Consider the following 22,398-nt stretch of genomic DNA (forward strand, 5'->3'; position numbering starts at 1 on the left):
AGTCCCTTTAACTTTGCACTGGTTGTTTTTTGTAGATAAATTTTATAATTATATGATAAACTTCTAATTGAATGCCAATTTGTGAACCATGAGATGGTTTTCATCTGTTAAACAATCCATATGTCGAATTGAAATAGAATTTTGGCATTTCAGTTCAGGAAAAAATATCACATAAATAAAATTGTTAACTTTTTTAGTAGGAAATATATAAAAATGTGAAAGTAAAAATCCTGGAAAAGAATAATATAAAATCCACAATTTTGAAAAATCATTCTAGCACAATTATATATGTACAAGTATAAACAGATCTTTAAGGAAAGAGTAATGAACTTTTTAATGCATGCTCAAAAATCAGTTTCAATGTGAACAATGTGCGATTTGTCTAAAATTCAACAATATTTAAACTTACGAAGTTGCATTTTTTATATTTTTCTTTAAATCACATTAATAGAAAAGAGAAAAATTCATGTTTATTTGGTCAAATTGTGAGCTGTTAAATCTCGCCTTAGTAAAAATACATTTAATTTTTCAGAAAGTGTTTGTTGAAGAATTATTGTGAAAAAGAGAAGTTGGAATAACAAGAAAATAAACATGGTTTATCTCGAACAGGTTTTACAATTTTTAACTAATCATTTCTTCAGGGGAAGGGAATGTATACGTAATTTAAAGTGACCTTACATTTAAAAGATGGACATGCCAGATTCACAACGGTACCCCTTAAACCTTTGTATGATCAAAGATGATTGAGATATCCGTATTTTTTGAGAGGAAATATTTTCTTCTTCAATTTTGGTTTCTTCATGAAAATGGATTGCACATTAATTCTATAGAGCAAATTAAAAGAACTCAAAACTTTTTTCGATAAAAAATTACAATATCGTCCTCTATGATACTGACAGAGTGGTGAAGGGCACCGTTGTGAATCAGACATGAAACTCTTTTTTATAGAGGGTAAATTTAAATTACACTGAGTATAAAGTCCCTTTTATTTAGAAGTTCTCTGTTTTTTTAAACTTTGTTATTTGATTATTATGGAAGTACAGGGTGTCCCAATAAACATGGGAATTCAGTGACGAATTCGATATCGTCTTTTCAGATAATTCTTTGATTTAGTATAGTGATACCTACTGAGAAAGCTGTAATCTGTAAGAGTTTCGTCTGCTATGTTTACATTTTGTTTGTTTATGTTTTGACTGCATACGGTTGTACTTAGTAAAACAAGAAAATTATAGTATACAAACAGAGTAAACTTGTCTGTCTTCACTGTTCATCTTGCGGAGACATTATAGACACATCTTTACAGCCATTTACCGTTTTCATAAAATAAACTCTAGCAGACATAATAATATTATGGCTTTTGAAATTAGGTATTACAATGCTAATGTATAACAAAGGCGATATCGAATTCGTCACTGAATTCCCATGTTTTTTGGGACACCCTGTATATTTCTAGATTTTGTAGAAACTCCGGAAATACAGGATGTCCCAATAAATATTGAACTTGAATGACAATTTTTAAATCGTCTTATTGTTTAAAAGCATGGTTATTAATAGCATTTACTTCAAATAGTTAACATAAAAAGCTCAGAGTTTTGGGATTTACAAAATGTGGTCTGCAATTTGGGTTTCTTTAAAAGTGATTGATATCATCAAATAAATTCAAAATTATCCAAATAGCAAACATCTCTGTCAACGTAAGTTAAAGTTACAAAAATGGAAATCGCCATTTTGTAACATATTTTTGATGACCTCAGGTGCTGGTCTTTAAATAATACTTTAGGGAATCAAAGACGATTTACAAATTTTCTCCAATTCCTATGTTTATTGTGACACCCTGTATGTACCAATGGTTGTGCAAAATCAACGACTCGTATTAAACCATTTAAAATATTATTACCCCCCCCCCTGTTAATTCCTTCGTTGTCCTTCCTCCCCCCAATCCTTCTTCTGTTAATTAAGGTAAATCTGAAATGACCCTTGAAAGGGAATTTTATGAAGCGTACTATCTTCACCAAGGTCTTAATTAATTTATAATGCAGTGGGACATATAAAACTATGGATTAAGAAGTCAACGTACATTAAACAATCTATTTGTGTGTATCATGTTGTTTTAATAAAAAAATATATATTTTGACCGGTAGGTTTAAAATAAACTTATTCAAAGATCTTTCTATACTATTTCACATCATAGCTTGAGTCTCACATTCGTTTTCTTATTCCACCAGTAATATAAGTTAGGTAACAATGGAAAATGTTGAATATTTTTGAATTTTTAAGCAAAATAGATCATATGAAGGAAAAGTAATTTGCTTCAGTTCCTTTCGAAGATTGTTTTTTTTTTTTGTCACTTTGTAGTTTGTACTCCTTTGATATTTTGCAAACTTTAGCAGAATTCACGATGCCACCAAAATTTAAAGATTTGAAAACTAAAAGTTTGAGGGGAATAATCAGTTTTTCTTCAGTTAATTTTTTGATTTTTCTGTAAAGTGGAATTGTAAGATTGTAACTATTTTTCATTTTTTTAAATGTTCGGAAAAATACATTTTTTTCAAAACTGATTGTTTTTTTTTGTTAAAAAAGTTAGAAATAAAAATATAATATTTGTTCAGGATCCTGCCAGCCTTGTTGATATTTCCAGCAGCTGGGCTGGCGGCCGGAAATTACCAGGTAGGTCGCCTTTTCACATTTACAGTTTTTTTAGGTTTAGAAACTTTTTTTTCAGATGTACAGAATAATTTAGTTGAGTCGGCTTTTCCATTTACAAATAAGAAGATTTAGAAAATGTTGGGTTGGCTTTTTATTTAGAAAGGCATTTAGCTATAGACATTTTTTGGTTGGAATTTTGTACTTGGGTCGGCTTTTTGCTTTAGAACTTCAGGCGTTAGATTATATAAATCCATTTGGTGGATCTGATCTTAGCTTTAAAATACCCATTGGGTTTGTCGGCTTTTTTGGTGAATTAGTAGTCGGGTTGACTTTTAGACATCCTAATTCCTAGTTGGTTGAATTTTACATTAACTGGTTATAGTAAACGACTTTGATTAGATATTTCCTACACAAAAACAATTTTTTAACGACGAAAATCTAAAATAAAAAAAAAACTTTTCCGAAAAAACATTCCAAAGCATGTCTAAGATTCATTGTACAATGTACATGGAAATAGTTTTTTTAAGGTATGATATTTAAAAAAAAGGTTTTCCAATTCAAAATAATCTAATTCTATCAACATATGCACGAAACAAATTCTATTATAAATTAATGAATAAAACTGAATTGTTAACGGTAATGATAATGCTCAATATATTATCACACACAGGACTTGACCTTATATCCAGCTGTCATCTGTCTAATTATTCCCAACATCTGTCAAATTATTTATAATTTTAACAAGATGTCATCGCGCAACCTCGTCGAACTAATAAGTTTGCAATTTATAAAGAAAAACACTTCGAAGACATTTAAATGTTTCCTGCACATTATATAATTATTAATTAATCTTTAAAATTCTCAAAGAATTACATTTTAAAGAATTTGTTCACGAACTTTTCATGGAAATAGCTAACTGTTAGTAAAGGTCCCTTAAAGTTAGATGTAAATTATATCTTTTCTTACCCCGTCCTGTCCCATGGGTTATCAACCCCCTCCTCCCCCTCCTCTGCTCCTATACACTAAAATAATACCCCCCCCTCCTTATCTTTTGCTTGAAGTATACAACAAAGCAACTGCTTAGATTCCTGGGGGGAAAGTGCAGGGTAGAACATTTTTCAAAATCATACATTCTGTCAGGCAGTCAGGAAATTGCATTGAGGCCACAATGGCTAAACTAAGGCAATCGCCTTAAATTAAGGTGAACTCAGGCAATTAGTAATCATAAAGTACAGTATTAGTTAGCTTGCTATTGCCTTGTTTTTGGTTATTTTATAAAACACAAAAATAACAAACAAGTAAAACTTTTTTCTATTTTTTTTTTGGTTTTTGTTACGTTAGCATAAGGACTTGTATTCATGAGTGTCCTTGAGAGAATTTAGCACGCCTAATTTACAGTAGGGTCGGAGACAATATGGATTCATGACCAACACTTTTAGACATTGATACAGCATAACTTAACCCTGAGGCCTTGATTCAAATTATTTGGGAAAATTTAGTGTCAAGACTAAGTTGCCATGGAGACTAAAATAAGGCTCGATCTTTGAGATATTATGGGACAAATTTTCGTAAAATAATTCCTGGTATCCCTGGTATCCCTGGTATCTCTGGTTTCCCTGGTATCCCTGGTATCCCTGGTATCCCTGGTATCCCTGATATCCCTGATATCCCTGGTATCCCTGGTATCCCTGCTAATAAACAATTAAAAGTACTCTTATTTTTTGTAAACATCTGAATAACGTATTCTAGTATCTATTGTTTTAATTAAACAATTGAAGATATTTAAAGAAAACATGACAAATAGAACAAAACATTATAGAAACCAAGAAATGAAATATGAACGCTTCACATTCCACAACGGTTTTGTAAAAAGGGAGTTTATCTTTTATCTACCTTTTTCATTTACATTTTTTCTAGACATTTTAAACAAACAATTCTTAAATTCTTTTTCTGTTTCCTAGAATAGAACAATGTCTGATTTCCAAGGACAATTCATCATTTATATCTTTTTTAACCTTGATAGAAGTTAAACACCTCATTGTTTTTATCTGTTATACATTACACTTTAACACTTTAAAGGGTAGCTTGTAAACAATTCAACCGTCAGACGAGTAAAGCATATGTCTACTTATAGGAAAACACCATCTGCATTTTGTATTCTGTAGTTTTTATTCTGTATTCTGTATTTTATATTCTGTATTCTGTATTCTGTATTCTATATTCTGTATTCTGTATTCTATATTCTGTATTCTGTATTCTGTAGTTTTTATTCTGTATTCTGTATTCTATATTTTGTATTCTGTATTCTGTATTCTGTATTCTATATTTTGTATTCTGGAGTTTTTATTCTGTATTCTGTATTCTATATTTTGTATTCTGTATTTTATATTCTATATTCTGTATTTTGAATTCAGTATTAAAATAATAATAATAATAATAAAAATAAATCTATTTATTGTAAAAAACAGTTTATATATACATATGTTACCATTACCATGATAAGTGTCGAAAGGATAAATTTGTTAGATAAAATTCATATATCTAGTTTTATTTAAAATATATTTACAAAAATTTGTCCCATTTGTTACAAAAGGGTTATAGCTAGCAGAGGAGAGTGGGAGACGAGGATAAGGGTTTGTAGGAGTGGCGTATCAGGAATGTTTCGTTAAAATCACTCCACTTGTCCATGTGTTATGCTGTTTCCCAGTCCAACGGAATTCCTTAGGATGCATCGCATTTATGTGTGCACTGCTTTATCAGCTCTGTTCAGGGAGCAGGGAAAGGTTCCTTCCAGAAAGGGCTCCGATCACTAATTGGAGTAAATATAAAACCGGATTAGTTTTAGATAAAGTAGATCTTTGTTATTCCTATTTCTTGACTTAGTACCCCGGCCGTGGCTACTGTAGTTAAGAAGGAGGGTAGGTAATTGAGCAGGGGGTTTAGGGCCGCTTGGCCTTCCCTCCCTCCATAAGTGCAGACACCTTTCTCATTATTACTTTACATAAATAAATGCGTAAGGGTGTGTCAGTGTGCGGGATATATGCACTCAAATATTCTAAGAGCTTCTCAATAATATTTATCAACAATTTAAAAAATGGCGAGCTGAGAGCTATAATTTTCAGAAAAAAAAATCAAAAAAGTCATTTATGACACCGAATTTCTTTATTTATAATTTATTGATATCAAAAAACCCTGTTTATTGCCCAAAATTCAAACAAATTCATAGTTATCAAAAAAAAAAATGTGGACAGTAATCAACAGTTTGAGATACATCTTTTTTTACCCATGTCGATATATTTTAAAGATTTTTTTTCGGTTCTAATGGTAATTTTTATCATCTATTATTTGCTCTTAACGGGCTCAGCTCGTCATTTTTTGAAAATTTTTGATTAATTTTTTAACGAAGTTCTTAGAATAGTTAGGTGCAGGTATATCACTATGTCCCTAAGCTTGGTTACAAAATCGACCCGGCCCTAATGCGTATTTAGATATAAAATATATTATTGTAGGGGAAAACGCAAAAAGTGTTTTTTTTTCTCACAAATGTTTTTTTCCTTTCAAATTATCAAAAAAATCATTATTTCTTTGAGACATAGATCATTTTTAAAGTGTGTTGCCCAATCAAAATACTTTCATAGATAAAAACCTTGGTTTTGATGTCTAAAATTGCGTAGAAATGGTGATTAAAGGGCAGGCTCTCCATGCAGGGTGGGATTTCCATGCACGACACCGGTCAGAATTGATAAAATTGCGATTCAAAAAAATTTGAATTTCTACTTAAGTGAAAACAGAAAAATCTACGAAATCCTAAACTATAATTCTTTCATACCAAAAATTTAATGTTTATAAAAAAGTATAATAGTGAATCTTGAATTGATGTACAATTTACATTGTAAATTTACATCACAATGAAATCATGTTTTTTTTAAGAAGATCCCGATTCAAATTGTTTTATTTCAACTTTCTTAAAAATTTAGATTTTTTATAACCATAATGTTCGTGCTCGTTTTAATTCAAAACAAACCTGTAATATTAGTTCTGCCCCTCCCCCCTCATCGACCTTTCCCATGAATAAAAAAACGTGTGGTTAGCACCGTCTTCTTCATAACTAATTTTTTCGTGAAATTTTCATTTTTACTTTTGGTATTTTTTCCAATATTTTGGAATATTGTCTTTATTTGTTTGAAACTCACATGATACCACAAAAAAATCCGCGAAACTTTTTTTCCCGTCAGAATTGAAAGTGAAGAGAAACTAAAATGTGTTACAATTATAGATAATTTCTATCCAATCCTAAAATTTCTTAAAGATCGATCTGACCAATTGAAAGATATATATATAAGAATCCCAACATTTTAATGAAATAGATCTGATTTATTGTTCAGTTCAATTCATAAAAATAACACTTTTGATTTTGAGAAGAAAAAAGGATTGAGGATTTTTTGTGGTACCATGTGAGTGTTAAAAAATCAAAACAATATTCCAAATATTGCAAAAATGCAATGCATAATAATTTCATGAAAATTTTTTTTTTGACTCACCCTGTATAGTGTATGCAAAAGAGAATGTTCATGGTTAAAAATTTATAAATGAGCAGTTTAATTTAAACCGTGGGGTCTACTTTTGGTTATTACTTAAAAATAATCGACCTTTGGTAATTTTCAACGACTTCATTGCTTTAATTAAGAATTAAGAGAAAAATTTAAACCAGTCTTATTTCACCTACTTTTTGCACGCAATCATTTAATTTTCATTTTAGAATCATTATTTTATTTGGACGCTTTTTCTGGCAGGCGTGATATTATAGGATTAAAGTTTAAAGTACAGTTTAAAAAATAATTACATTTAATTAAAAACATACTACTCAGCGGAGAGCAGCAGTGGGAAAAAAGATGAATAATTTGGAATGTTTCAGGGTTCAATTTAAACAATAAATAGTCCCTTCAACTCCAGGTATATGAATCACATATCTGAGCCTGCCTTATCGTAAAGAAACCCTGAATAAATGCATAATTAAAAATTATATTCACGAGCTTAAAAATTGATAAAATTATAAACTATTGAACATTTTTATTTAATTGATTTTGAAATAAATCATGATTTTGAAAATGTTGTGAGATGTTGAACCCTGTTTGTATAAATAGGGACCATGTCCTGCTTATATAATAGGCAGTGTTTAATTCAGACCTCTCTATACCTTCATACATTAAAGGTAAATTAGGTTAGATTTAAAATCTATAAAAATAAATAAATAAAATTTTATTCCAACACGGGTGCAACAAGGGGGGGGGGGACTTAATTACTTACCTTATAAAAAATACGAAATTTGTTTAACTTTAAACAAACTCCCAACCAACCCTAAATGTATAGGTTAAGAATGTGCATATTTTTCAAGTAAAGTTAATATGTAAAGAAAACATATATTAAAAAAAGATACCCTGCAGCTTTTATGGACATTTACCCATAAACACTTTTGTGTAACTTTTGGAATAAATAAATATTTTATAAGTTTAGTTCATTTTTCCATTGATGATTCAAACATTAAATTAGAAACAAAATTCCAATTTGAATATTATTGCTGTCAAGCATGTAACGTGAGTGCTAAAAAGTTTAATACAGAAACAGATATAAATATATATAAATATTTAAATCTATACATATATAAAGAGATCAATAGCCAAAATATTTTTAAATATAGGTTTAAAAATATACAGTGATTACCCACAAAGGATGAGACTTCAGAGATTTCCTTGTGTGCCATTTACAAAAGTTTTCTTCGTTATGTTTTTTTTGAGGATTTGTCAAAATGAATTAAACATTTTGGGAAATTCGTGATTTATATTTTTGAAGGGTTTGATGAACAAAACAAATTATCTAGTTAGAAAACAAGTTTCATGAGAAATTCTGTTTTCTGCATAAAGCTTTAATATACAGAAGGCCAAATTTAAAGAATTTGAGCCGCGGCTTAAATTTGAGACGCAGCTCAAAGCCTCAAATATGGTTGGTTCCACTTGAAATCGTATTCAATGTTTCAAGATTTAAGCCGGCGCATAATTGAAACCGGTTTTTAGCGGATTTGAGACGCGGCTCAAATTCATTAGATTTGGACTCGAGAACGGTTACAGCATTTTGGCAGCTTTTAATTCGCTTTTAAACATCAATGCTTTTTAGGATTAATATCTAGGCTATAAAAAAGGTTAGAAATCTTAATTCTTAATAGATCTTTATCAGGGACGGATACAGAAATTTATTAGAGGTGAGCGAAAATGTTATCTTGCTCACCCCTTAGATTTTCTTTCTCACCCCTATGGAGAGCATTCAAACCTTGATTTTGACCTCATATTGCATAAATTTTAAAGTCTAGTTATGCTCACTCAAAAAGTGTTAACAGTTTTCTGTATTACCTTTTTTCTCCTATTTTTTTTAGCTATATGACTAACTTAATTTAACTATTTAAAAATTTTTGGAATTTAAAAATTTTCTCTCTATTTTCTTTAGCTCATTCATAAAGCTTCAACCTCAGGGTGATCAATCTAGCTTTAGGGGTTCGAGCAATTTTCAAGGGATGAGAAGCCACTCCATGGCTCATCCCTGTATCCTCCTCATCCGCCCCTCATCATTATCAGAATGTGTTAATAATAAAGATTAAACCCCGTGATTAAACCAATACTTTTCCAATTTCCTTTTTTAGTTTTTACCCTCTGTTAGAAAAACAGCTTGAGCTAATAGCAAGTAATTTTTGGAGCATATAAAATTGAAAAAAATATATTGAACTTCTTAGTTTTTAAAAGTAGTCCATTCAAGCCTAAGTTTAAAAACAAACCAATAAAAAATGTCCTTCATAGTTCCTGGGTAGAAGTAGGGAAAAAGTATGAAATATCTTTTTTTACATTTGATCTCAAAGAATAAAGGGTCAGAATAAATTTTAGCTCACTTAGTTTTTTTTGAGCAAAAAGCATTTAATCTTCTAATAAGAATTGAGATTATACCTTTTTTAAATGTAATGGTTCTAAAGTTGTTTATAATTTAACTGTAGTGTATCTAGTACATGAAAAACATTTTTTATGCTTAAACTAAACTTCATAATTTATGAAAGACCTTATATATAAATACATTGGTCTAGACATTGGTTATGACTTTTGTAATTAATTATATCTTGCACATTAAAAATGAGAGTGCAGTTGTAATAAAAATCAGATTTACAAAAGGGCCGTGCATTTGAATTTTGAGTTTAACGAATGTAGTAAAAAATTATGAATAAAAAATTGCAAAGATATATGTTTACCTCCTCCAAAGATATATGTTTACCTCCTCCAAATTTGTAATTGCCTTGCCCGCTTTCTTTTTATATTTTTTAGTTTAAGAGGTGTACAACGTCAACAAGTCGTTTACTTTAGAGCTCGGAAGTTATCTCCTGTAGATTCTAGATTGCTGAGTGCAAGGGCGTATATATAGGGGGGCAAGGGGGTCAGTGCCCCCACCTGTGAAGGGGGGGTGTAGCCCTCCCTATGAACTCAGAGCTATCACACTTTTCAAATCTGAAACTCAAGAGTAAATCAATTGTATTATAATAATTAATTTAGCGTTTTTTGCTAGTTTTGTTTAAGGACTGGAGAAAGTAGTGCCCTGTACATATATGTACCTTTAAGGACTGGAGAAAGTAGTGCCATGTACATGTACCTTTAAAGTATATACAATAAGCCAAATGTTTTGACTTAACAGTTCAAATTTTGCCACACCCCCCAGAAGCTCAAAGTGGGAGGTGGCAAATTTTTTTAGGCGCTTCGCACATATTCTGCCCCTCCCTAATTATTTCTTTATGAATCATGGTGACTATATAAATTGTTTGAAAAATATAGATTTTTGAAATGACTTAATTTTTTATTTTATTCCCCAAGAGCTTTCCCCTCTTCTTGCGAACATGTTCGTATATTCGGCCTTCTTTCAAAAATATATAAATTGCTTATGCGTAATATATGTTAGGGAGGAAAGGAGAGAAAGGAGGGTGGGTCATCTTTAAAGAAAACCCTACGGGGGGGGGGGGGTGGTAAGGGTAAAATTCCCTATGAAGATGCTATCTCCCCTCCTATTGGTTGAATCTCAAGATCAGTTTTCTGATTGGTTGAAAGACCGGTATACAGTGTACACACAGCTGGTATATATGTTCCAGTCTACTAGTGACCACAGTGTTGGCCGTAGATCTAATTGATATCATTTCAATAGTTATACCTGGCTTTCAGGCAGTCAACTTCATAGATACATAGTTCATTTTATACTAATCCTTGGAAGGTATGATCCAAAACAAAGTAATAGTTGATTTATCATTTAATATTAAAATATCGAGAAAGATGTTTTTATAACTCCAAACAAAGAAATGTCGATTTAATAAAATATTTACTTGAACCAACTCTTATGTACTCAATTCATGAACAATAAAAACTGTTGAACAGAAACTTTTAAGTTATTTTTGAACCCCTGTTTAAGTTACTTAAGTAAGGTTAGCCGGGGCGGGCTGGTTATGGTATAATTTTCTCTTTTATAATCTTAGCTAATTATTATTTCAATATGTACTTTCTTCGTTCTAGCGATAAACTATTTAACTTAGAACTGTTAAACCAAGCTAAGAACATTCCCAGGGTTCTACCGAGTTCCTTAGTCAGAATTTGAGGAAAATCGGTTAAAGGGAAGGATTCCTGAGTTATGATTGGACATACAAACAAACAGAGATAGATTACTAATTTATTTTTGACTAGCTTGGGAACCCAGCGCTGCCCAGGGTAGTCATTGTCAGTCTTACCGTTTACCCGAGTTATGATCAGACAAACAAACAGAGATTACAACTTTATATATATAGAATATAGCTAGACCTTTGGAAAATGTATATTGAAGCCAAAATTTTTGAAAATATTATAATTTATCTGTATGTATAAAATATAGTAATCTCTGTCCTGTTTTTGTGTTTGTTTGGATGACCGACTTGCCTCTAATTTTTATTGGGGAACTCGGTAGTACCACGGGATTGTTCTTAGCTTGGTTTAACAATTCTAAGTTTTATAATTCTAAGTTCAGTGGTTTGATTAGTTTAGAGTTCAAAGCTGGGTTCCCAAACTAGTGTATCACAGTAAAACCCATGATACTGAGAAAAAGAAAGACGTAATAAAGATTTAATCAATGATTTTTAAACAGTCCAATTAAATGTTCAGTGTTGCATTTCTTTTAATCAGTAGGATTTAAGTTGGATTATATCTTCTGATTCCATAGTTTTATAGGTCTCACTGTACAGTTCAAGATTATAGTGTTCGAGAATTTCTAGTTTCTGTTGCGTGCACAGTGCACGTACTCAACTAAAAACCTGATTAAATTTTATGGTTGAAAACTTTATTTAATTTAAATACATACTGCAGACTCATTTTTCCAGAGTTACATTCTACAATGTATAATAACGGATAATTTACTGGAATGCATTTTCAGGGGTGGTTATTTTCCCTTACAAAAATCCTTCACCCGCCAATTTTTCAAATTTATAAATATTTTTATGTTTTTTTGTTGTTGCTTACCCCTCCGTCCTAACACGTATTTTTTATTCCCCTTCTATTTCCCCCCTTGCTTGCTCCTCTTGCTTTATCTAGACTGCATGCCACATACTGAGAGATGTCTGTGGCGGCTATGAAAGTCGTCTTTCATTTGAAGAACCTTTCGCGGCAAGGATGAAGGAAGTGGGAGTTTCCAGATAGCCACAAGATATATTCACAAATTTCTCTCATGGTTCCAGGACGGGGTTCTCCTGTCTCATGATTGAGGACGTGTTTCTCTAGTGAAAACACATCAAACAAAATTTAATATTTATAAGCGTAGAAAAATGTAAAAACTCAATGGGGGGGCAGGACTGATATTTCACACATGTTTTACACATTGCAGCTATATTGGCGGGAAATAAAAATAATTAAAATATTAGAATAAACAAATTTGGAGTGATTGATTGACTAACAAATCTTTGATGATTTTCATCGATTAAAATGTTTCTTTTTAATCTCTTTGTGAATTTTAATAAACCAAAACCAGCTGTTCTTTTACAAACAATTTAAAAAATAGTCCATATTCGTATTTAAAAATATATATACATCTACACAGATTTTTTTGGAGCTTTGGATGTTTTATAATGGATCAAAAAGATCGATTAGTAGATTTAAAATTTTCCAAATTGAAACTTCGGTAAGAAAGAAATTAGCCAGTATCTTGTGATGATTTATTTTTTAAAACCCCCATATGAGTTTTCGCGATCACTCCCTTCAAGAAATTAATCTGTATAAAGTGATAAATACGATACTTGACGTACTTATCCTCTGCAGACAGATAATTTTAATTTTATTAAGTTAAACCTAGAAAATCAGTCCATATATATATATATCTGGATTTAAAATTCGGTGATGGTGATGAACCAAACCTCTGTAGAGTAAAAAAGTAGATGTTAGTTCCACATTTATTGAATTTTTTATAATATCTTTGGCTTGTCTGTAGGTTTGTTTGAATCCAGCAAACTCCAAAATGGTCGATCAGGCCCAATTTTTTTGCCTCGTACCTCACATAAAGGAAAGCTTTATGACCGGTTCAAGTTTAAAATCCTTAATATTTTTTACGAATAAAAAAAACTTTGTATCCACCAATAAAACAGAAAATATTTCCGACATTTAAAAGATTTAAAAACTAAATGGTAAAAGAAATCATAAAAAAAAAGAATAAATCGTAAACATTCAAATCCCCTCTTTTTCTGAGAAGAAAAAAGATTCAGAAAAAATACATTTCAAAATTTTTGCTCATTTTTTCCTTGCATTTTCTTCAATAGCATTGAATTAGATTCTCTAATGTATTGAGAGAGACGTCTCATAAACCGATCAGACTTAGTCATTCAATCCACCATTTATTATAATCAGAAAGCTTGGAAAAATCCTTGATTGGTTTGATTTGCTGCCCCCCTCTCAGTGGTACCATTGGTATACTCCCCCCCCCATGCAGGATGAAGGAAGTGGGAGTTTCCAGATAGCCACATCAGTTGTGCACAAATTTCTCTCATGGTTCCAGGACGGGGTTCTCCTGTCTCATGATTGAGGACGTGTTTCTCTAGTCTCATGGTTCCAAGACGTGTTACTCCTCTCTCTCTCTCTTTCTCTCGTGTTTCCAGGACGTGTTTCTTGTTTTAGGATGTGTTTCTCCCGTCTCATTGTTACAGGACGTGTTTTTTGTCTCCTGGTTCCAGGACGTGTTTCTCCTTTCTTCTGGTTCCAGAAAGTGTTTCACCTGTCACATGATTAAGGAGATGTTTCTCCTGTCTTATAGTTCCAGGACGTGTTTCTCCTGTCTTATGGTTCCAGGACATGTTTCTCCTGTCTCATGATTAAGGACGTGTTTCTCCTAACTCATGGTTCCAGGATGTGTTTCTACTGTGTATTGGTTCTACTGGGTTTCTCCTGTCTTATGGTTCCAGGATGGGTTTCTCCTGTCTAATGGTCCAACTGTGTTTCTCCTGTCTCATGGTTCCAGGATGTGTTTCTCCTGTCTATTGGTTCTACTGTGTTTCTCCTGTCTCATGGTTCCAGGACGTATTTCTCCTGACTCCATATACCTGCAAGATACTTTGCGGGGGATCTAAAGTTTACAATGTGTCTACTCAAGTGTGAACACACAAAGAATCATTTAATTCAATTCTCCTCCACAGATTGGAATCCATCCTACTATACTTGGCGTCATTCTTTAGTCTAGTCTATGTTACACCATATGTATAGATCCAGGGTTCAGGGGAAGATGGGGGGGGGGGGGGGCATTTGTAATTCAAGAAGATAAAAGCAAGGAATTTAGGAAATCTTGATTTTAAGTGAAAAAATTTATCTTTTACGGTATTATTTCTGAACATAGTAAATCATAGAAAAACTTTGAAAAATATAGAAAAATATAGAAAAATATAGAAAAATAAAGAAAAATAAAGAAAAGTAAAGAAAAATATAGAAAAAATAGACAAAATAGACAAATATTGAAAAATATAGAAAATTTGCAATTAAGATTTATGATAATAAACTGGTGTTTTTTACAACTTATTTTTAGCTCATTTTCTAAATTAAACTAAGCACACAATGTGGAATAGTTAAATAAATTCAACATGCATGCTTTAGGCTAAATCTGAAATTTATTTTAGTGCCAGGTTTTGCAAATTCATTGTCGCCATACTGTTTTCTCATTCTTCTCAATAGATCATTCTTTCAATGTATTTATATCCAGGGTAACCCATACAGCTGAACTAGTCTATTTTTGTATAAATTTAAATTTTGCTTTTTTAAATTAACTATTTCAGTTTCAGTTTGAAAATAAAGAAATTTCGAAAATTTAGTTTTTTAAAAATCATTAGAACACTTAACCCACCCCCCCCCTCTTTTGTCCTCCTTTACGGTTTCTGAATGCCACAATATATATTTGGGTGTTGATATAAATGATAATTCTATATTTGATAAGACAGTCAACTTCTAAGTTTCATGAATATACCTCTTTTTTAAATTTGAAAAAAGCTAATTTTAAATTTCTTTGATTTTGACACTTCAACTGGATTTGTGAAAACGTTTTTCACTTATTTTGTGTGAAATAAAAATAAAGTTATTAAACGATAAGTGATTTGGAGACAAACAAAAGACTGAATTGAATATACAAAGATAAAATAAGATTTGGAGAATGAAAAGCCTAAGAAAGCTTCCTGGTAAAATACAAATAAACTAATATTGTAAATAATCTGTCTTTTTTAACACTTTTTTGATTGAAGTTTTATATTTTTATACGTATTATTATAGCACTAATTATATTTTTATACGTATTATTATAGCACTAATTATATTTTTATACGTATTATTATAGCACTAATTATATTTTTGCATATATTATTAAAATAACAAGTATATTTTTGCACATATTTCTGTTGTAAAAATTAAGAAATATTCCCTCTCAATGCTCTGCTGCTACGCTATATTTCCCCCATTCTTTGATTCCCCCCTTCAGTTAATCCCCCTTTGCTAAATATGAATTCCCCCTCTACCCAATTACGGTTGATAATGGACATTTCCACTTTCAAATCAGGAAATTTTCAACAATAAATTTAACAATAATTTATATCCATTTTTGCAAAATTTACATCGCGACGGAGACTTTAAACGATTGTATAATTTAAATTTAAAACTTCTCATTTGACCGGGAATAAACGCATTCTTCTAAATCTTAAACTGAGAGATGTCTGTGGCGGCTATGAAAGTCGTCTTTCATTTGAAGAACCTTTCGCGGCAAGGATGAAGGAAGTGGGAGTTTCCAGATAGCCACAAGATATATTTATTCATATTAACTTTGTAACTTTAGAAATCAAATATAGTTAGTCGTAAGTNAAGAAGGTCAGGTTCAAACTAGTTCCCCAAGTTCTTCCGCCATCTATTCCTGTTCGTCGGAACCCTCACAGATCTTCCAGAAGTAGAAGGATCTGCTCCGCCATACCTCCGCCGTTCCTTCTGGGGGGACTCCTGTGGCGGCTATGAAAGTCGTCTTTCATTTGAAGAACCTTTCGCGGCAAGGATGAAGGAAGTGGGAGTTTCCAGATAGCCACAAGATATATTTATTCATATTAACTTTGTAACTTTAGAAATCAAATATAGTTAGTCGTTAGTAAATACTCGTCTTATTGCTATCCGCCAAATGTCTTCATTTATTTTTAGTATATTTTAAAAAAATGATTGTTTGTTTTTTGCTTCTTAGGAATATCCCAAATCCATGCCTTTACCCCCCCCCCCCCACTCCTTAGCTGGATGTAAAATTAACAGATTTAACAGTTTTTTAATTAACTCCTCGTATTTCAACTTTTCAACCGCAGTTTGTTTCCAGTGTAGAGAATGCCACAAAACTACACTGCAGGAGTATAATTAGATGCATATTTTAAACTAATGCAATCTGGTATTTTTCGAGAAAAAATGGAATTCAACAAAACATTTTAGATTTCTTAAGGAAAGGAATGAATTGTGGGGTAATTGATTGTTTGATTTCTCTTAACGGGATGACTGGTTGGATGAATGATTATCTCCTGTATTTACTTAACGGGATAACTGGTGGGATGAATGATCTCCTGTAGTGAGTTAACGGGATGACTGGTTGAATGAATGATTATCTCCTGTATTTAGTTAACGGGATGACTGGTTAGATAAATGATTTCTCCTGTATTTAGTTAACGGAATGACTGGTTTAATGAATGATTTCTCCTGTATCTAGTTAACGGGATGACAGGATGGATGAATGATTATCTCCTGTATTTACTTAACGGGATAACTGGTGGGATGAATGATCTCCTGTAGTTAGTTAACGGGATGACTGGTGGGATAAATGATATCTCCTGTATTTAGTTAACGGGATGACTGGTGGGATGAATGGAAACGGTGAGACTGGGATGAATGGTTCTAGTGCTGTACTGGAGAAAGGAAGCTGGACTGTCGGACTCATAAATTCAAGGTTTTTTAAATTTGAGTTTTTTTATTTTTTAAAGAGACTATAGACGTTTTTAAATTTGAGTTATTCTCATTTTTTATCTATATATAAATTTGGCTTGTCTGTCTGTTTGTTTGTTTGTATCCAATAAACGTCAAAAGGGATGAACCGATCGGGCCCAAATCTTTTGTGGGACATCACGTGACCACAGGGAAGGTTTATGAATGATAAAAATAAAAAAATGCGTTTTAAAGGTTTTTAATTTTGTAAAAAAAAATTTAAATTCTTGAAAATCCGCGAATTTTTTCTTTTTTGTTTTAAAATTTAAACAAAAATACATGTTCACAATTTAAATAGAAGAGCCTAGTCTTTAAAAATAGACCTTAGACGTTTTTTAAATTTGAGTTATTCTCATTTTTTTTAATTTTTAAAGAGACCATAGACGTTTTAAATTTGAGTTAATCTAATTTTTTTAAGTTTTTTAAAGAGACCTTAGACGTTTTTAAATCTGATTTATTTTTCATTTTTTTTTATTTTTTAAAATAGACATTTTTAATTTGAGTTATTCTCATTTTTATTTTTTAAGAGACTACAGACTGAAAAGAAGTAAAGCAAAATTAATTTAGACACAAATACTTATCTGCTGAAACCTTCGGATTTCGTGTGAACGCAAACGGTTCATCTCTCAAGAAAAAACAGGTTAAAAACTAAACTTTCATGGTTAAAATATTTTTTACCTCATTCGGAAATAAACAATGTCCCAAACTATGTTTACAAATCAAGATTTGGTATATTAGGGAAGTCATCGCACTACTTCCTATCTAGGATCTTAAGACCCAATAATAAAATTTCGATTTTTATCCTCATTATTCATTTCTCCTTCTTGGAAACATAATTATTTAAAGGTCGTGATTCTAAATTTTAATATTTTTATTGAAATATTCTTTTTTATTGAAGTCTGTGACTCAATAAACCTAGGGTGATCATTTTTAGAAAGTAATAGAAAATCAGATTATAAGTTAAATTGTTTGTTTTTTTAATTTGATGAGCCAACTGTGAGCCATGAATTGCCGGGATCTACCCACCATAGCTGTGCTGATTGGGATGTTTTGTTTGAAAGGATTCAGTTCACCAGCCACCTGTAGGACTGAGTCCTAGTAACTATTTATTTGGACTTAAAGTAATTCGTTGAATCAATGCAAATCATAAACTCAGGCTTCAATTTTAAATGAGTTAAGTCATCTTGAAACTGTGGAATGGAAGTAGACAGCTCTAGAAGTTTGATTTCTTTCAGATTATTCTTTTTTTCATCTAATTTGGCTATTGGTTTCAGGTCTGGATTCTGGAACCATATGGAGATGGAGACTCAATCTGTCTCAGGTATTTTTTTTTTTTAGCATTTAAGTTTTTGGTATTATCCTCCTACTACTAATGCCTGATCATCTAATTCTGTCTAATATATTTTAATAGTCCAATCCTCAATAGTCCTTTTCTAATCTGTCTTAATTCTTCAATACGTCTAATCATTAGTCCTGTCTTATCTGTCTAGTCTAGGTTGTCTAATAATCTAGTTCTGTCTAATCTAAATATATACTTTGCCTGCCTGTTTGTCTGTCCGTTTGAATCCAATAACGGTTGGAGCGGCTGAACCGATCGGGCCCAAACTTTGTGTGGGACCTCACATGACACCAGGGAAGGTTTATGGATGATCGAATTTCCAAAAAAATGCCTATTTAAGAAATTCGATTTTTGACAATTTTGAAAATCCACGAAACATTTTTTATATAAAATCCGCAAAATTTTTGTTTGTTTTTGTTTGCAAAGACAGTGCACTTAAAGCCTAGTCCTCTAATATGTCTAATAATTTAGTTTTTTCTAGTCATCGAATATGTCGCACAATCTAGTTCTGTCTTCTCTGCCTAGTCCTCTAACAGGTCTAATAATCTAAGTCTGTCTAATCTGTCTATTCTTCTGCTATGTCTAATAATATAGTTCTTCCTATTATGTCCAATAATCTAAAATTTCAAATAATCTAGTCCTTACTGTCTAATATGTCTCATTACTTGTTTTTTTTTCAGCCACCTTAGCCCGTCTCCTGTATACGCCTTTGTTAGTCCTATAATATGACTGATCATCTAATCCAGTCTAATCTGACTTTAGTCCTACATTGACATTTAAAAGGATTAAAGGGATTGTAAACGTAATTTCAAGTGACCCCGGCCCACAGTGGCCATGCTAGGTTCACAACAATACCCTTGAAACCTTTATCTGATCAATAATGTTAAAGATATTGTCGTTTTTCTAAACTAAAAGTGTTAAATTCTGAAAATTCCTATATGTTTTTCTGCAGCAGAAATGAGCAAATCACTTACACAGAGAAACCACAATTGAAAATAATTAGAATTTGAAAATTTAAACATTGATATTTTATTTAAACTCGCTCAGACAAAGTTTCCAAGGTCATCGGTGTGAATCGGATCATTGCATGAAGGGTCACTTAAAAAGACGCTTGTACAGTCCCAGTCCCTTTATCAATCTGAGGCCTAATTTAAAGATTTTGAGCCGCGGCTCAAACATGGTTGGTAAATGGTTCCACTTGAAAATGTATTTAGTGTTTCGAGATTTGAGCCGACGCTCAATTAGAACTAGTTTGTGGTTGTTTTGCGACGCAGTTTTTATCTTGTTTTTATTTTTAGATCTCACCTGAACAAGTATCTAGCTGTCGATCAGTTCGGAAATGTTACGTGTGAAAATGAAGAAAAAGGTTAGAAATTTTTTTCATCTTGAATTTAATTTAATTTTTATCTGGACGAAATAAAATCCTTTTTTTTTTCTCGGAGAAAGTTTATCATTTCACCTTAAAGAAACTGAAGCAATTTTGAATTAAATCATTTTCATATTAAAGAAATTAAACCAATTTTATCTTAAATAAATTAAACCATTTTCATCTTAAAAAGATCAAACAATTTTAATCTTAAAATTTAATAAAATCTTTTATAATATTTCGTGAGTCATCTGTACTCATGGAACCTAATTTTCTAATCGTTCCTTCCTCACTTCTTAAATCTATGAGGTGACTCACTACTTGAAGAAATTTTAAAGTTCAAGCACGAAATTTAACAAGTTTTTAATAAAAATCATTGTTAACTCATGTGACCAAAAAATACATTCGAAGAATAATTTTGCAAATTCAATGATTTTATAAATGATTTAAAATCTTTTTTCCTCAGACTCCACAGCAAAATTCGAGGTATCAGTCTGCGATGATTTTTCTGGTAGATGGGCCTTCAGGTAAACTTTACAGAAGCCGAACTTTGATTAAAGGGACTGTTAACGTAATTTCAAGTGAAACTTCATGCAAGGATGGCAATGCCCGATTCGCAACAATACCCCTAATGGTTTTGTCTGATCAAGTATGAATTATTTTTACTTTTCACTTTACAAGAATGACTTGCGCATTTCTACTTTAGGTAAACAGATAGCAATTATCAGAATAAAATACTTTCTAACCAGAAAACACGACAATTTCTTCCACATTATTGATCCTATAACGGTTTCAATCGTACTGTTGTGAATCGGGCATCATAAAAACAATAAGACTAACATTAAGAACTGAATAATCCCTGTATCGCTTGTTCCTAATGGCTTTAGCCTAAGCCTTTGTTATTTCAATTTACATGATCATGTTGCAAAGATATAAGAATTGGAAATCTAAGCAGCTATTCAGTTCCCTTAAATGATACAATGCTAGCCTAAATTGTTTAAAGTAAAAAACAAGATCTGTTTATTTTCTAAAAATGTCTTTATGCCCATTGAGGTTGTACTTAAAATTTTAAATCTGAAATTGTATTTGTCAGATCTCTATCTCGAGGATATTTCCTGGGAGCCTCTCAGGACAATCTTATCTGTCAAGCCAAATCTCCAGGTAACCATCACTACCTCAGAATATAATAATTGCGGTCAATCATTTATTCTGGCTGAGCTCCCCTCCATTCAAGTTTCGATGAATTAACTCAGTTCTGAGCTGAGGGGAATTCAGGGCTGGGATTGCAAGAAAGGGGCAAATTAGCATGAAAAAAAAACACGATTTTGAACTCAACAATTTCTCTCATAAAATGTGTTTCTAATTAGAACAACGCCCCCTCATAAGTTAAAACACATTCTGAGAGACCCTCCCAATTAATTTTGGTGTTGTAGAAATCCACTGGTTTCAGTGAATGTCATTTTTCATTTAACAAATCTAATTTATTTCCATCATCTAAACAATGAACAGCACTTTTTAAAATAAAGGACAATAAATGGACATCAGATCTAGTGAAGATTTTTTTTAAAATTTCAAACCATTTTTAATTTTAGGCGATGCCGAACTTTGGTTTGTTCATCTAGCTGCAAGACCACAGGTTAAATATGAAAAAAATTTGAAATAAATATCTGAATTTTTTTTAATGATCTTTATTGATGTTAGGTAGCATTTTCCCCGAGTGGCAATTCCCCAAGGGTATTTTCCATAAGTGGCAACTTCCCAAATGTGTAATTTCCTAAGCGGCAACTTTTCAAGTCTGTCATAGCTGCAGCGCTCGGCCCTCAGTCTGTTCTAGCCGCGGCGCTCGGCTCGTCAATCCTAGCCGCAGCGCTCGGTTCCCCATTGGAGCCTGCGGCGCCTCAGAGGGCCTAACCCAACCTTTGGAAAGTTGCTGCTTGGGAAATTTTCTCTTGTGAAGTCGCCCTTGGGAAAATGCCTTCTTGAAAGTACCCTTTATTTTGCATTAAAATATCAAGATGAGTAAGACAGAATTTTTTTTTTCTTCGGCTATTAATTTGAAAATCACCAACAGTCTCTGAAAAATCGTATCTAAAATCGAAAAAGAATCCACTTTTTTATTAAGTTCAATTTACAAAACCCCATCAAAATCACTAATAATCAAACTATTGTTTTGTTTCAGGTTAACCTACGATCTGTTGGCAGAAAGAGGTTTGCTCGGCTTTCCGACGAGAAAACAGAAATCCAAGTAATTAAAATCCTTGTTTTCTTCTGGTTGGTTGTAGCTAAAAGTTACTTTTAAGTGTTAAAAAATCTCAAAAACAATTTTACCAAGATCAAAGTAAATAATAAACGTAAAATTTATAATCTTATATATAATTTTCAATTTTTAATTCCTTTTGAAATAAAATTCTTTAATGATTCCTATCAAAATATTTTTGTTGAATGTTTGTCTAATTGTACAGCTATTTTTAACTTAACATTCTTATTTTTCA

The 22,398-nt window shown here is 31.8% G+C and overlaps 1 protein-coding gene across 1 annotated transcript in view; it reads left to right on the plus strand.

Annotated features, from left to right (window-relative positions):
• Positions 1-532: 532 nt before the first annotated feature.
• LOC111714704 (protein singed) overlaps positions 533-22,398 on the plus strand; it is a 29,046-nt gene continuing 7,180 nt past the window's right edge. The window contains exons 1-10 of the mRNA XM_023489854.1: positions 533-609; positions 2,610-2,667; positions 17,061-17,166; positions 17,769-17,841; positions 18,476-18,522; positions 19,839-19,906; positions 20,373-20,433; positions 21,000-21,067; positions 21,499-21,542; positions 22,086-22,151. Coding sequence (XP_023345622.1) covers positions 592-609; positions 2,610-2,667; positions 17,061-17,166; positions 17,769-17,841; positions 18,476-18,522; positions 19,839-19,906; positions 20,373-20,433; positions 21,000-21,067; positions 21,499-21,542; positions 22,086-22,151 — 609 coding nt within the window. The 5' untranslated portion in view covers positions 533-591. The remainder of the gene's footprint in view (positions 610-2,609; positions 2,668-17,060; positions 17,167-17,768; positions 17,842-18,475; positions 18,523-19,838; positions 19,907-20,372; positions 20,434-20,999; positions 21,068-21,498; positions 21,543-22,085; positions 22,152-22,398) is intronic.

Source organism: Eurytemora carolleeae, unplaced genomic scaffold, assembly GCF_000591075.1.
Source record: "Eurytemora carolleeae unplaced genomic scaffold, Eaff_2.0 scaffold1612, whole genome shotgun sequence".
NCBI lineage: Eukaryota > Metazoa > Arthropoda > Copepoda > Calanoida > Temoridae > Eurytemora > Eurytemora carolleeae.